The 15128-nt window shown below is 37.1% G+C and overlaps 1 protein-coding gene across 1 annotated transcript; it reads right to left on the minus strand.

The window, feature by feature from the left end:
• Positions 1 to 3691: 3691 nt before the first annotated feature.
• On the minus strand, positions 3692 to 11814 carry LOC105945522. Its single transcript, XM_018090920.2, has 6 exons — positions 11701 to 11814; positions 10854 to 11096; positions 9058 to 9294; positions 7421 to 7540; positions 6305 to 6400; positions 3692 to 4456 (listed from the first exon to the last, which is right to left on the minus strand). The coding sequence occupies exons 1-6, from the start codon at positions 11786 to 11788 to the stop codon at positions 4386 to 4388; spliced, it is 855 nt and encodes a 284-aa protein (XP_017946409.2). The 5' UTR covers positions 11789 to 11814; the 3' UTR covers positions 3692 to 4385.
• Positions 11815 to 15128: the final 3314 nt, after the last annotated feature.

Raw genomic sequence — 15128 nt, forward strand, 5'->3', positions numbered from 1 at the left:
GCATTGTATCATCTGGCCAATATACCACAATACTTGCCAGTCGTGAGAAAGTTAAAGGGGTGGTTAACTTTTATTATGTTATAGAATAGCATATTCCTAGCAACTTTTCAATTGGACTTCATTATTTATTTGCCTTCTTCTTCCAACTCTTTGCAGTTTTTAAATGTAGGTCACTGACCCCAGCACCCAAAAAACAATTGCTCAGTGAGGCTACAGTTTTATTGTTATTGTTACTTTTTGTAACTTTCTTTTCTATTCAGGCCGTCCCCTATTCATATAACGGTCTCTCATCCAAACCACTCCCTGGTTGCTAAGGTAACTTGGATCCTAGCAACCAAATAACTGCTGAAACTCCAAACTGGAGAGTTCCTGAACGTATAATGAAATAACTAAAAAACTACAAATAATAAAAAATAAAGACCAGCTGCAAAATCTAGGAATACCAAACTAAAAGTTACTGTAGAGCCATGCTTATCTGAAGGCACCACTACTACAGTGGGTCATTGTGGCAGAAATACTTATCTGTGACATCAAACACTACATGTCTAAAGAAGTGGCCAAATATTGCCTTTAACATTCCTTTTAAGTAAACATCATACTGTGCCCTCTCAGTTTGGTACAGTTAAAATAACCAAGCAAAGCTGACAAGAATGATTCCTTAATAAAGGTATCATCACTAATTAATTTATAAAGTAGTACAGGGTACAATGCATGTTTTGCAAACTATCATTATTTTTAATATGAGCTACTATAATTATATCATCTGATTTTGCATTATTGATACAGCCTTTCTGAAATTAATACTGTGCTCTCTTAGTAAGGTCTCCACTCAGAGTTAATCTGGCCATACACGCACCAATAATATCATACAAGATTCGGTGCGTGGCAAGTTGGCAAGGCAACCGATATCACAGGAGGCTGTTGATATCGGTCGACTCGCTGATCGGGCGGGTTAGAAGATTTTGATCGGGCGCCATTGAAGGCGCCCCAGCAAATTCTATGTTCAGGGCTGAATCGGCAGAAGGAGGTAGAAATCCTATTGTTTCTACCTCCATATCTGATGATTCAGCCCTGAAAGTCAGTGGAGAGTTGGAACGATCTTTCGAAAGATCGTAAATCGCCACATGTGTGGCCAGCTTTAAACTGGGGTACTTAGAGACACTTGACTAAAGAGCCTACCACCAAGCCACTACCTGCTACCACTTTGCTACTTAGTTTCTTCACTATCAATTAGGCCGAACCTCCAGGGGAAAAAAAAAATGAAAGATGGCTGTGCGTTTCACAGCTTTTTCGAAAGTTACGAGCAGGTGGCAGGGCCCACCAGGATTTTTTTCCTGGTAGCCCAGTGGGCCAGTCCAACCCTGTCTGAACTAAATATATATAAAGCAGGATTAGGCATCTACACTCCACTGCCTAATTCATTTTCCTATAACTCAATTTACATTAGTTATGTTAATAAAATTGAATAAGCATTTTTCTACTATGTAAGCTCCACTATGGGGGTAATTGATTAAAACTCAAGTTTGAGGGGTTTTTGCCATGTGAGAACTCAAACACTACAATACTCGAGAATATTTTCTGAAACCTTGAATAGTCAAAAATACACTTACATTTTGTAGATTTAATTTTTTTTCAAAAACGGTAATTAAGTAATAACTTGAAAAAATTAGCCAATTTCCAATATACAGTAATTTAATCCCTTGCCTGCAATTCCCCCCCTTCCACTAGCTTACTTCTGAACAACAGCAGCTTGCAGGGTTTGTGGGTTCAGTAATCACAGCTAGTGGAGTAAAGGGGGGAATTGCAGGAAATAGGTCAGTTATAAAATATATATATATATATAGAATTTTTAATTAATGTATATTGGAAATGGGTAATTTTTTCTTTAATGGAGATCTTAGGACCATGCGTTTATTTTTTTTTTTACTTTACAACCCCTTTAAGACTCCTTTAAAGCATATGTGCTGTGTGCTGGGAGCCCTATATCATGGAGGAATTCACCTTTATTTTTAGTGGGTGTAAAATGTAAAACAAAACCCAGTAAATAAACATCATTTATTAAATATCAGTATTTGCCTGAATATTTGTAACAAGGCATTAAAAACAAATCATGTTGTTATCAAAAACTATTAAATTTAATGAGTTTACATTTACAGGTTTAGGACCTGTTATCCAGAATGCTCGGGACCAAAGATATTCCGGATAAGGGATATTTCTGTAATTTGGATCTTCATCCCTTACGTCTACTAAGAAATCAATAAAACATTAATTAAACCCAATAGGATTATTTTACATCCAATAAGGATTAATTATATCTTATTTGGGATCAAGTATAAAGCACTGTTTTATTTTTATAGAGAAAAAGGAAATCGATTTTCAAAATCTGAATTATTTGATTAAAATGGGGTCTCTGGGAGACAGGCTTTCTGTAATTCTGAGCTTTCTGGATATCGGGTTTCCGGATAAGGGATCCCATACCTGTACTATATTAAAATACAAATGATTAGGAAATCACTTGCATAGTCTGTTTCCTGAAGCTTGATCTGCTGTTTGATCATATCATTGGAAAGTGCCATTCAGTTGAGCACCATTTTAATCTTATCCCAAGATTACTGTCAAACGGTGCCTGCGGAGGCCCAATCATCATAAAGAATTATTTACTTTTCTACACAGGCTCTAGCGCCCTTTTTGTACTAATCAAGAAGAGGGTATTTCATAATTTTAGTGTTTATATAACCAGTAATTCAGCAGTATTGGAATCTCCTGGATATGTAATGTGACAGTGACTCTTTTCACCCAGTCTGTATTCCTATAGTGCGATGCATACCAAAAAGCAATGTGTTTATAAAGTAACTCATTCCCCTTTAAAGCCTTTTAAACATATCATATATAATAAATTAATCTGATACTTTGTTAATTCTGTAATTTAATGTGTTATTAAACAAAAAGATTTCCAAATATATGACTATTGGTCTTTCCATATATGTGTTGATTTCCTTAGAGAATATGCACAAGAATCCATTGGCCATTCTAAAAGGTTGGCTATGATGACCTTGCTAAATGAGTGAGTATATGGCTGGCTTTAGTTCCTGAACAAATCCATCATGGCTATAACACAGGAATAAATACTTGGGGTTTGAGGTTCTTCAGATATGTTATTGAGGCTTAATGCTGTTAATCTACAAAATAATATTTGAACTTTGAAAAATAGTGTTTATTTCCATCTTGGGCTTGTATCATTAGGGCCAGGAAGATGGCATTGCTCATTACTGAAGCAGAGGATATCCCATGCACACAGGTTTAATGCTGTTCCTATTGAACTATACTTGCTGAATGTAGAGCAAAACTTGCAGTTATAATGAACAGCATGCCAAAAAAAAAAAAAACTTTTACCACATGTAGATCCTTTGCTGGTGGTGGTACAGGTATAGGACCCATTATCCAGAATGCTCGGGACCAAGGGTATTCCGGATAAGGGGTTTTTCCGTAATTTGGATCTCCATACATTAAATCTATTAAAAAATCAATAAAACATTAATTAAACCCGATAGGATTGTTTTGCATCCAATAAGGATTATTTATATCTTAGTTGGGATCAGTTAAAAGGTTCTGGTTTATTACTACAGAGAAAAAGGAAATCAGTTTTAAAATTCTGAATTATTTAGTTAAAATGGAGTCTATGGGAGACGGGCTTTCCGTAATTCGGAGCTTTCTGGATAATGGGTTTCCGGATAAGGGATCCCATACCTGTATATAAAACTGTAACTAGTTGTCAGTGGTTTTTCATAACACCGGACCAGAGAGTGAAATCATAATATTAATAACAATTTGCATAAAGAAGATTTGTTGGTAATTCTGCTAGTGTGATAGAACTCTGCAAATGAGCCAGTGGACCAGAAATAATACAGCTAAACAGGAAGGATGCCACCCATGGGATATTCTGTAGCTCTACATCTGGGGAACAGTGTGGTTGTTGTGGCTGGGAAGTGGGCAGATCTCTGCAGTGGGAACAGCAGTTAAAAACTGATGATGGTGTTAGTTTCTCTTTACCAAAGGGTCAGAAGTAAATTGTTTGTAAATTTCACTTATTTCTTGTGGGGCCCAGTGCTATCATTGCCCTATCCTTAAACCAGACATAAGATAGGGTCAGCTGTGCCTTGGGAAGTTCAACGGTGTAAGTCATCCTGGCTAAGCATGTATGGTGGCAATGTCGGTGTGCCACTTAGTATGTAGCCTCATTTTTACATTGTACCAAATTTTTCTTTGTCTGTTGGATTCTCCAGAGTCTTTCCCAGACGCATGCTATTTTCCCTTGGCATCCACAGATCTCTTGGGTTAGCTTTTTGTGCGTGGCCTGCTTCTCCTTGGCACTGGCTTCATTTGTATCAGTGTTCCTGGATTATGGAAAGTGAGCAAGACCTCCCTATTGACAGACGGACTTTGCTATTTTTGTTCTCTAAAACAGGATAAAAACAATCATGTCAATTGATTTATTACTGTAATATTCAACAAGTTAAACAATCAAAGTAAGCATTTTCATGAAAAATGTATTTTACTACTAGTATGTGCCATTGGATAAAAGGATATTGAAACACTACCATTTTGGATACTTAGGGGTATGTAACATTGGAGATAAATATAACAGGTGATGTTTCCCATAGCAACCAATGAGCAATTAGATTTGAACAGCCACCTGCCGGTTATAGTGTTGCCACCTGTCTGGTTTTCACCCGGACAGCCCAGTTTTTCAAACCAAGAAAAGGTTGCTGTGTGACCCCCTGCCCAGACTTAAGGGCACATTTATCAAAGCACGATGACCAGAATTGCAAAAAATTTGTATTTTTTGTAAAGTTTAGAACTTTTCATAATGACCCCGAAAATATTGTTAAAAGCACGCAACCTTTTTGCGTTTTGTGTAAATTTGCACAAAAAAACGTATTTCTCGCAATGACTACGAACATTTTGGAATTCGATCAAGCTTTGGTATCATGACAATCTTTTGGCCAGGTTGGAGCTGCAGAGTGCCACCGAGTCCTATGGGAGGCTTCCAAAAATCATGCATTGAAGTTTCAAAGTCAAAGTTTTCGCGCCCTTTACAATCGTTCGGATATGAACATTTTGTAACTTTCGGATCGCAACCACAATATTTTTGTACAACCATGTCACGAATTTTCACACAATTTATGCACATCAGAAATTATCATGGTAAGTACGAATTTTTTCCAATCGTACTTAGAACAATCCGAAATTCGTACTTTAATGAATGGGCCCCTTAGTGTAACCATTTAGAAAGCAAAACCTGATTTGGTTGCTATGGGCAATACCACTTATCCCTAATGTTAGTAAACACACCCCTAAATTCCATCCATTATATGCAGAATTCTGCACATACACAAACCTGGTTGGTAATATCAGCTACTGAATGGACAGAGCCGTCATTTACTCCCACGCTTGTTCATGTTAGTTAGAGCTGCACTGTTTCCTGTAAGGTGATTTCTGTGACACACAGAACATCACAAAAAGGTGACAAAAAGGCTTTTTATTTTTAGCAGAAGCCCTTCTGCTACCGGCTATGAAAGGCAATATGTGGCCCTAAGGACATTTTTCAGTCCTATAGCAAAATTTACAGATGCAATTACTGCGTTGCAATGCACCTCAAAGAAAATGTGAAACCTTTGTATCTGAACACCAAAAGCAGAATTTAGTTAATCCTGCCTTCTATAAAAAATTCTGTTGAGGCCAGATCTAGCCTGAGAATGTTTATTGAGGTTATATAAAAAAGTAATATAGTGAAAAGTCTAGCAGGGTTGGGATTACAGGTATCTGGAATGTCCCTACAGGTCAGAAACATGTTGAAATGAAAGTGTTGTGAGGCATTTATAGTTCTACATAAACACTTGCACTGGCTCCTCTGTGTAACATCTCCTCAGTATAATGAACACATAAAATAAATCATTTTGCATGTAGCATATCTTATTCAATGATATTCCATCACCCAATTACTGTATGTTATTTTTACAAATAAGGATCATGACTACACTGACTTTTGTTGTAAAATGCAGCATACAGCTAAAGTTATAGATAGCCTCTATGAACATGTTTAGTCCATAAGAATCCAGATTTAATAGTGAAATCTGGCAACCCAAAATCCTTTCAAACAAAGCACTAATTAAATGCATATACACGGGTTATATTGGCACTGCCCATATATAGCGCAAAGTATATGGCTATATTCATGTAATTCACTGAAACAAAGTTGAATAGTAGTAGATCACAAACATTTTGAGCAACTTTATATGCTTACCAACCACGGTGTGTTCTTTGTGAGGGCAGCGTAGGTGTGTGCACAGTTTTTGTTTTTCCTTTTTGTTTTTCACAGCTTTGCCTCTGTTGTGCATATCTTGTACAAAAAGATGAAGCATAAATTCACAAGGCAGTACACATGTAAAGGCATACTAGTAAAAACATGAATTCATTCTTATATTGCTAAACATAAAGGATTTCCTAAATGCGATTTTCATAGTGCATCTGGGCCATCAGGCTACAAACGCAGTTAGGGCTGCCTAGGACACCAGCTCCCTTGTAAAGACTTAAGGGGGCATTTACCAAAGATGCAATTTTTTCGGTTGGGCATTTTGACAGTGAAAAGCCGAAACTGTCGCAGAGAAAAAAAAACATGATTTATTATGCGACAAAACCTCAATAATTCAGAACGCCAACATACCCCAGCTAGGACCTGTTGAGATCACGTATAAGTCAACAGCAGAAAAAGTTTTTTTTCGCTCGTGCTTTTTCAGTTCTGATCTTTTTATAAATGGCTGCCTTTCGTGGAAATTCGTTTTTTCATGGTTTCAAACAAATATAAATGTAGAAAAAACAAGTATGAGTATATCCCCCCTTACTGTGATACCAAGCGCTATCCTTAAACAACCTGTAAGAATTTCTATAAGTATACAGCCCTAGGTGGCCATTAAACGCTAATGTGCCTTTTTTTACATTTAAGCATTTTCATTTCAACACATTACTTACACTGCAAGGCTGATGTCCCAGCAGTAACACTGCATTGCAATTACAATTACCAGACATACATTGGTAAGTACTAATGTTTTTTATATATTTTATTTGTGTTATAGCTTTACCAGAGAATCTAGTAGCCTATTAACAATACAAAATATGTATATTCTATAAAATTTCAAGTAACACAACCCATTATATTAATGTGCAACAAAAAGTAATATGTCTTTATCAGTAAAATAACAAAAGCACTACAGGTCAAGGTGCAAAATTTGCACTAGGAACCCCCCAGCCTGCGCTTTCCCTCCTGCCATCTTTATGACCCTCACCCCCCCCCCAGTAGTTCCCCACTGGTCTTGATCTAAGAAAGGATAGATTTTAATATGCAGGGCGTCCTTCTACTTACAAATTTTAGCTGCAGAATTTTTCCTCACTTTAAATATTTTGTAGATAACACTGCACAGAGCAAGCAGGAAGACCGCTGAAACTAGAACCAACCAAAAGATTCCAAGAGTGTCCAAATAATCTGTTTAGCATAAACAAAATATAATTACATTGTAGAAATAAGATATACACAAATTCTAGTGTTAATAACAGCTGTGTGGAATTTAGTTGACTATATTGAATATTAATGGGGTGAAGGCATTGAAGACTCTACCAGAAATGCTCTGGAAGTACAGTATCTCTGTGTCCTAAAAAGTGTCTAATACTGTTTACCATGGGGAAAATGTATGTACAGGAATGGGACCCATTTTCAGAAACCCATTATGCAGAAAGCTTTGACTCCATTTTAATCAAATAATTCAAAATATTAAATGTTTTTTCTTGTTTCTCTGTAATACCAAAAGAGAACCTTGTAATTTGACCCAATTACAATATAATTAATCCTCATTAAAGGCAATTCTAATGGGTTTATTTCATGTTTAAATTATTTAAAGGAGAAGGAAAGGTAAAAACTAAGTAAGCTTTAGTTTATAACGGCAAGAGCTGCAGGCAGGAAGCTGCTTAAAATGGCAGCTGCTATCTTAAGCAAAGGGAGAAAGCTTCTAAAGCTGTTTACTTAGGTATGTTAATGGTTTCTGCAGAATAAATATATTGTTCTAGGTGGCACTAATGTGGCAAATTTATTGGCAGTAAAATGCCAAAATGACTTTCCTTCTCCTTTAAAGGAGAAGGAAAGGATAAGTCACTTGGGGGTGCCAAAATGTTAGGCACCCCCAAGTGACTTAGATCGCTTACCTTTTTTCCTCCTTCCTTTTCGCATGCGCCGGCCGACGGATTTCGCCGCTACAGGTACCCTGGGCTGGTGCTTTTTTCTCCTAACAGGGGCACCAGCCCAGGGTACAAGGTCCCCGATCTAAGTCACTTGGGAGTGCCTAAAATTTTGGCCCCCCAAGTGACTTAGCCTTTCCTTCCCCTTTAAAGTATGGAGATCTAAATCGCAGAAAGACCCCTTATCCAGAAAACCCCAGGTGCCAAGTATTCTGGATAACAGGTCTGATACCTATATAACAAGATTGTGCAATCCCTAATACTTTATATGGTAACTGATAAGAGACCATGCAATTATGGTTATGTAGTGTCCTGTCTCCTATATCATATAGTTTCCCAGGGATAAGGTATACTTTCTTGCTTAGATTGCTCCTAATCCCAATATATCATGCAAGGATTAATTTGCACTTTCAGCGTTATTGGTACAATGGACATACAATAGGACTGATACATGGGGCTGTTAATGAATTTAGTGGATTGAAATAAACAAAGTTTTTCTAATAATTTATAATAATTGGTACATGTATTACCCTCTTCTGAAAGTTAATTTATATGGATAGTTCACTAAATTTCTTTGCCCCTGTTTCCTTTTTTTATTTGTTTGTGATTGACTGGGGAACAAGAATTTCAGCTGGCTTTTAGTAGAGCCCCAATAGTCAATTTTGCTTCCTAGGCAAATAATCTTTAATGAAATAATATGTTCTTGTTGGCTAAAAATAATTAATATATATTGTTTATGAATGGGTGAATATAAAGCATTGGATAACTTACATGGCACATAAAGTTCATACTGTAGAGATACACTGATGTGTCCATTCTTCCCTTTCAGTTCTTTTTTGTGGAAAGGAGAATCTATGGAGTCACTAATATTCAATGGGTGTATTTTTAGGCTGAACGTATTAGACGTCTTGTTGTCTTCCTTAGAATTCACCAGAAGGAAATGATGCTCTTCAAAGGGGTGGACAAAATATGTTCCTCTTATTTCAAAAGAGATTTCTGCTTTGTTACCTATGTAAAAACTGCACTGTTACTTTCATTTTCAACATGTTGCTCTTCTTTCAAGATGATTTATACTATTGCTTTTTCTGGTAACTAGTTCAATCAAATACTTACCCTTTACCTTTTACTTACTTGATTAATGATAGAAGATATTGCACTGTAAACACAAACATTCATGAAAAAAAAACTTTCTTTAGCCTTTACCCATTCGCTCATCTTGCTAGTCTTGAGTGGCCAGACGTAATATAATGCTTGTTATTTGGCCTGGTAACACTGATATTCATGCAAGCTTTCATGAAAAAGTTAAGTATGTCTCATATAAATGTCTGCTTAAAGTCTGATGTCTGTCCTTTAGAAAAACATTATTAAATAGAGAAATTCAGAACCCTGCACCCAGACTTAGGTTGGCACTTTTTGGATACTGCCACACCAGGCTGATTCTCAGCCTGCGGACAAACATCGGCTGAGAATCAGCCTCTACATTTGTCTCAGCCTTCCACTGTGACTGTACCCAGAGCCACTGTGTTATCCTGGGTGCAGAGAGATTGCGGCACCAAAATGTGTTTATGTGTTTATGTGTTTATCCCTAGGCCAAAAATTAGCCTGGTGTGGCAGTAGCATTAGAACTATGGGACACTGGGCATATAATCTAGCTGCATTTCCTAAGGTGATTGTGCTATGCAGCCTTTTCACTAGCAGTGACAGTGAGCCGTAAGATTGAGCCAGAAAACATGCATTCCATTAAACTATATGACTGGCTGGTTGGCCGCAACTGGGTGCCTGTCTGCTGCTGGACAAACACCCATGTGCTATAGACTCTTCTAGGTCTTAAGTGCTCACCTTTAGGTTAACTTTTAGTATGTTATAGATTCCTAGCAACTTTGCAATTGTATTACGCTATTGTATTATTGTATTGTATCATATAGCTTTGGAATTGTTTGCCTTTCTCTTCTGCCTCTATCTAGCTATTTGAAGCTACAGTTTTACTGCTATTGTTAATTTTGCTTAGATATCTTTCTATGCAGGCCCTCTCCTATACATATTTCCATCTCTCATTCAAACCACTGCCTGTTGCTAGGGTAAATAAGACCCTAGCCACTAGATAGGTACTAAAATACCATATGGAGAGCAGCTGGACGCATAGCTAAATAATTTAAAAAAACAATAAAAAAATGATGACCACTTGCTAATTGTCTCAGAATATCAATGTCTATATCACATTAAAAGAAAATGTATCAAGGTGTGTTATATTTTATCCCATCCGAACACCAGATTTGACACTGTTATTTTAAACTGCTTCAGACCTTTTGTAAGCAAGTTTCTGCAGAAGCTGCTCTAAGAAAAAATTATGCTGTGTTCTATATGGTGAAGCATGGTGACGTGTGGAAAATTTTGTTGCTGTTTTTTTTCACCGCATAATAAATCTTCTCCCATGTGTAAATCCAATTCGCTTCTTTACTGTTCCTGGTGCTACTGGCCCTTTAAAAGGTCCATATACTGTAGTTCTCATGCAAGCTTCTTAAAAACTAAATTGAAATATCATGTATCCAGTTTGACATTTTACCTACCACTTGAGTTCATATGCTTGTGTAAAGGATCCAAATATCTGTTTGGATGACAAATAAACCGCTGCGAGTGATCATGAGACATATTCATACAAACATTGAGGATTATGGTTGATATATTTTGCTTGTTTGTTGAGAAGGTTTCCAAAAGGTTCTTTTCCTCGCTTTGTTGCAGAAAACATGTTAAAGTTGTGTGAGTAGTGTCAGTGGAACATGTATCACTGCAAGACAAGATCATCGAGTTTCCTGCAAAACAGATAACCTTTATGATGCCTATCAACAAGATTTCATTACATTTATAGGAGAAACCTGTGGTAATTAAAACTGACTTTGATCTGTTTTGAAGAGATGTTTGCCATATCATACTTTGGGTTGTTTAAGGCCAGGTGTCAGTTGTGACCTTTTATGTTTCTAGAAACTGACCAAGGTAGTTTGACTACCTAGTCACGGGGTGCCCCAAAGCTTATCTCTTTCTACCCTCCTTCTTCAGATGACTCTTTGCAGCTTATTAACATTATTTTCTAAACAAAGCAACACCACAAGGCATTTCTCCCTAAGAACATCATAACTCATTGTATTTGCAATTAAAAAATGGCTTGGCTCTGCTGGGTGCTGCTAGCATGCTGGGAAATGGTACACTGTAGTTATGTGCAGTCTTTAGCACTAGATATATACTGTATACATATATATATATATATATATATACATATATATATATATATATATATATATACAGTATTAAATATATTATATTAATATATCCCCACCAACAATATTGATTCATAAAAACAGCTGGTAAAATACTATGTTTCTAAAGCCTGTGTAACTATGTAGCCCACTAACAACTTACCTTTCAGTGTCTTGAATAATTCAGGGATGCAAATGATAAATATGATTATTATTGCCATAAGTAATTTTACTATTGCAGATTTAGTCATCTTCAGCCACGTGGGTTCATACTGCATACTGAATGTGGAACAATGAGCAGTTTTTCTGCAGTTCCGTAACTTATAGTAAGTAAGTAAGTAGTCATTTCCTGAGGCTCAGCTACTGGTTTTTTGCTTTCGTAATTCAGAAAATAAACCCAGTCTGAGCAGTCACAGTACATATGGGTAAGTATTTTTATCATGTGGTGGGAAGGTATGACGCTCACACTCATTTGGGTGTATTGAAGTAAAGAAGGAGTAAGCCTGGTGCAAATTATCAATTTCTTTCTTCATGAATGTAAAAGTAATTTTTATACACTTATTGGTTACTACTATTATTTTAAAATATGTAGAAATGCTTTCACACAATTTTTTTTTGTGACATATTTTTATTGATTTTTGCAATAAAGTACTTATATAACAGCATATGCTTATTTTCATTATTTGTATAATATCATCATTTGTGATATATATGTGACATATTTAACAAAAACCTATGAACCTAATGAAAAGCCAAAATAACAAGCTCATCACCAGTGATGCTAAATCTGGCAAGAGTGTATCTGTTTCCATTCAGGGGAGTAAAGAAGGCGCACCATCCTGCTTGGGCATATTATTAAGTAGACTTCCAGGGTAGCTGACCCCTCAGATATTTGAAACATCACTGGCAGGATTAGTCAGATAATATTCCTAGTTACCCCAGATATGTTTTGTTGTTGTTGTAATGCGTTAGATATTCGGGCTGTCATTGCTTTACATTTTTTGTTATTTTCAAGTCTAAAAATGACTTCCTGAAATAGTGGGAATAGCTGTGGATTTCCGCTTTGCAGTAATTGCTAGTCCAGCTGCAGTAGCAATTTGGGCCGGGTTGTTCATTTTTGGAAGGGGAAGAGCCAGTGGTAAGTGGGGCATTTCTGTATTTAAGGGTATTTTTAGAACTGTCATTATTAGGTTAATAACAGGACAACAGGATAACAGAAAATTGTTATCTTAGGGCAGGTCCATAAAATATGGTGCAGTGTACCTCTGTGTTGGCAACCTCTCTAGCACGTGGGGCTGCTCTGCGGGTAGATATTGGAAAGTCTAGAACTGCCAAGACACCCTGGTAAAACTGAGTCTGGTATTCTGTTGCCAGATGTGTTCCAAATGTACTTAAATATCTGTTTTTGAATATAAACCAACAAGGTATCTGAGTGGGATTTTTGCCATTTATAATGAAAATTAGCTTGTAGGGCTTTCTTAGAGTTCCCTTCTTTATGGAACATGAGGGCCTCAGATTTTGCCCAATTTATTTTATAACCATCAAAGGAGCCATAGTCTTGCAAGGTTTTATGTAGGTTGGGTAAGGATATAAAAGGGTTACTGAGCGTCAGCAGGACGTCATCCACAAAGAGTGAAATCTTGTATGTTTTATTACCCATTGTTATACCTGTAAATCAGGGTGATCTCTTATTCTGGCCGGTAAAGGCTCTATGCTGAGAGCATATAGTGGGCAGCCCTGCCTTGTGCCATTCCTAATGTGGATTGGTGTCCCTCTATCCCCATTCATTTTCAGGTAGGCCAAGGGTGTTGTGTATAGCAGCCTGATGGCTTAAAGAAAGGGTCCTCTGAACCCAAAGCGCTGGAGTAGCTGTGTCATATAAGCCCTGTCAAGACTATCAAAGGCTTCTCCGCATCTAGGCTCAGGACCACAGTTGGGATGTGCTGTATAATGTCTATAACGTCTGTCGATCTACGCGTATCATCCCCTGCCTGTCTGTCACAAAGTCTGAGTTCATCAGGCAGGGCAATATTAATAAAAGCCACGTTATTTTAAGGATTCTGATTCAGTTCGGCCAGGACAATAGATTTGTCTGAATCCTGTTAAAAAAGGCTGAATCTTGGCCGAATCCCGAACCGAATGCTAAATTTGGTGCATCCCTAGTAATTACTACAAAGTGTAGGGTCCTTTCCCTCTTTTGGGAATATTGTTATACTGTATATACTATATACTGTTTCCGTGCCCTGAAGAAAGCTATTAAATAGCTCTGCTAAAATTGGAGAAAGGGAGCCTTGAAAGATTTTGCAGAATGCATTGGAAAAACTGTCTGGATTTGCTTATTCATTTTTATACTTTAACTCTTACCAACAGCAGCATGGTCGATTTACCATGGTAGGGGCAGGGTGCTAAGTGCAAAAAGTGCCAAATGCACCTTTTCCAGCTTGTTGCACTTTGAGGCGCAGACTCCTCAGTCACAGAAACATTGCACAGAGCCCTGACTCATTCTGTATGCAGCGCTGCATGAGGAACATGACTGCATTTCCTGGAGCACCCATTATCTTACCTAGTTATTCAGAATATTCAAGCAAGGGAGAGCCAGGGGCAGGTGTACTGGAGTCCATATCAGCGTTGCTGTCAGCTCTGGATTTTTAATCAGTTACAATATGCAGTGGTATAGGTGGAAGTTCTCAGCTTGATCACTTGCTCCTGTACCATTTGTATATAAGCCCTAGAATGCTGCATTATTATCTTATTTCAATTTCACATGTCACTTAAACAGCTATGGTCACTTAAACAGTCAAGGTTAAAGTTTTGTTAAAACCTGAACATAACTTTTAGTTAAACTGAAAAAACTACTCAGTGACAGCTGGATCATATTCAAGTCAGGCACTGTACACACAGGCAGAAGTTTGCCCAGTGGCATAACTACAGGACAAATGGTAATGTAGGGTATTTAAGGCTGCAGGGAATTGAAAAAGTAACCACAGGACCTAGAGGGGGCGATATACAATCAAAACTGTTACGGGCAGAAGTGAAGTGGATTTATAAATTATGCACAAGGCAACCCCAAGGGCTGAATTTAACATTTGATATAAGCTGTTACTTTTGAAAGCAGTTCATAGTTTGATTAATTTGCTGCAACAATGTATTTATCTAAAGGATTGTAACTGTAATTGTAATGTTACGTGGTTTCTTTTTTAACTGATTATCTGAAAAGTTCAGGATATAAAGCTGTGTGAACAATTAACTACTTAATAGGCAATATTAATTAGTTCATGGAATAAGTATATGTTTGTAACAGAAGCCATTGGATATGGTAATTTTATGGGTGGGACTATGGGTATATATTTCCTTTGTGTAAGAAATGGAGAGAAGTCTCTGAGGAAGTGCGCTGTCACGAAACGTCAAGCTGTGTTTTTTATATGTGCAAATAAAGGTTGATCGATTTTAATACCAACTGTTGCACTTTTTATGCTGGCCTGGAGTGCACTGCCAGTGTGTGAAGTTTTGTGACGATATCCTTGGGGGACCTACAATGGAAGTCACTTTCATACTTTTAAGGGTATATTTATCATGCTGTGTAAAAAGTGA

This window comes from Xenopus tropicalis, chromosome 1 (assembly GCF_000004195.4).
Source record: "Xenopus tropicalis strain Nigerian chromosome 1, UCB_Xtro_10.0, whole genome shotgun sequence".
NCBI lineage: Eukaryota > Metazoa > Chordata > Amphibia > Anura > Pipidae > Xenopus > Xenopus tropicalis.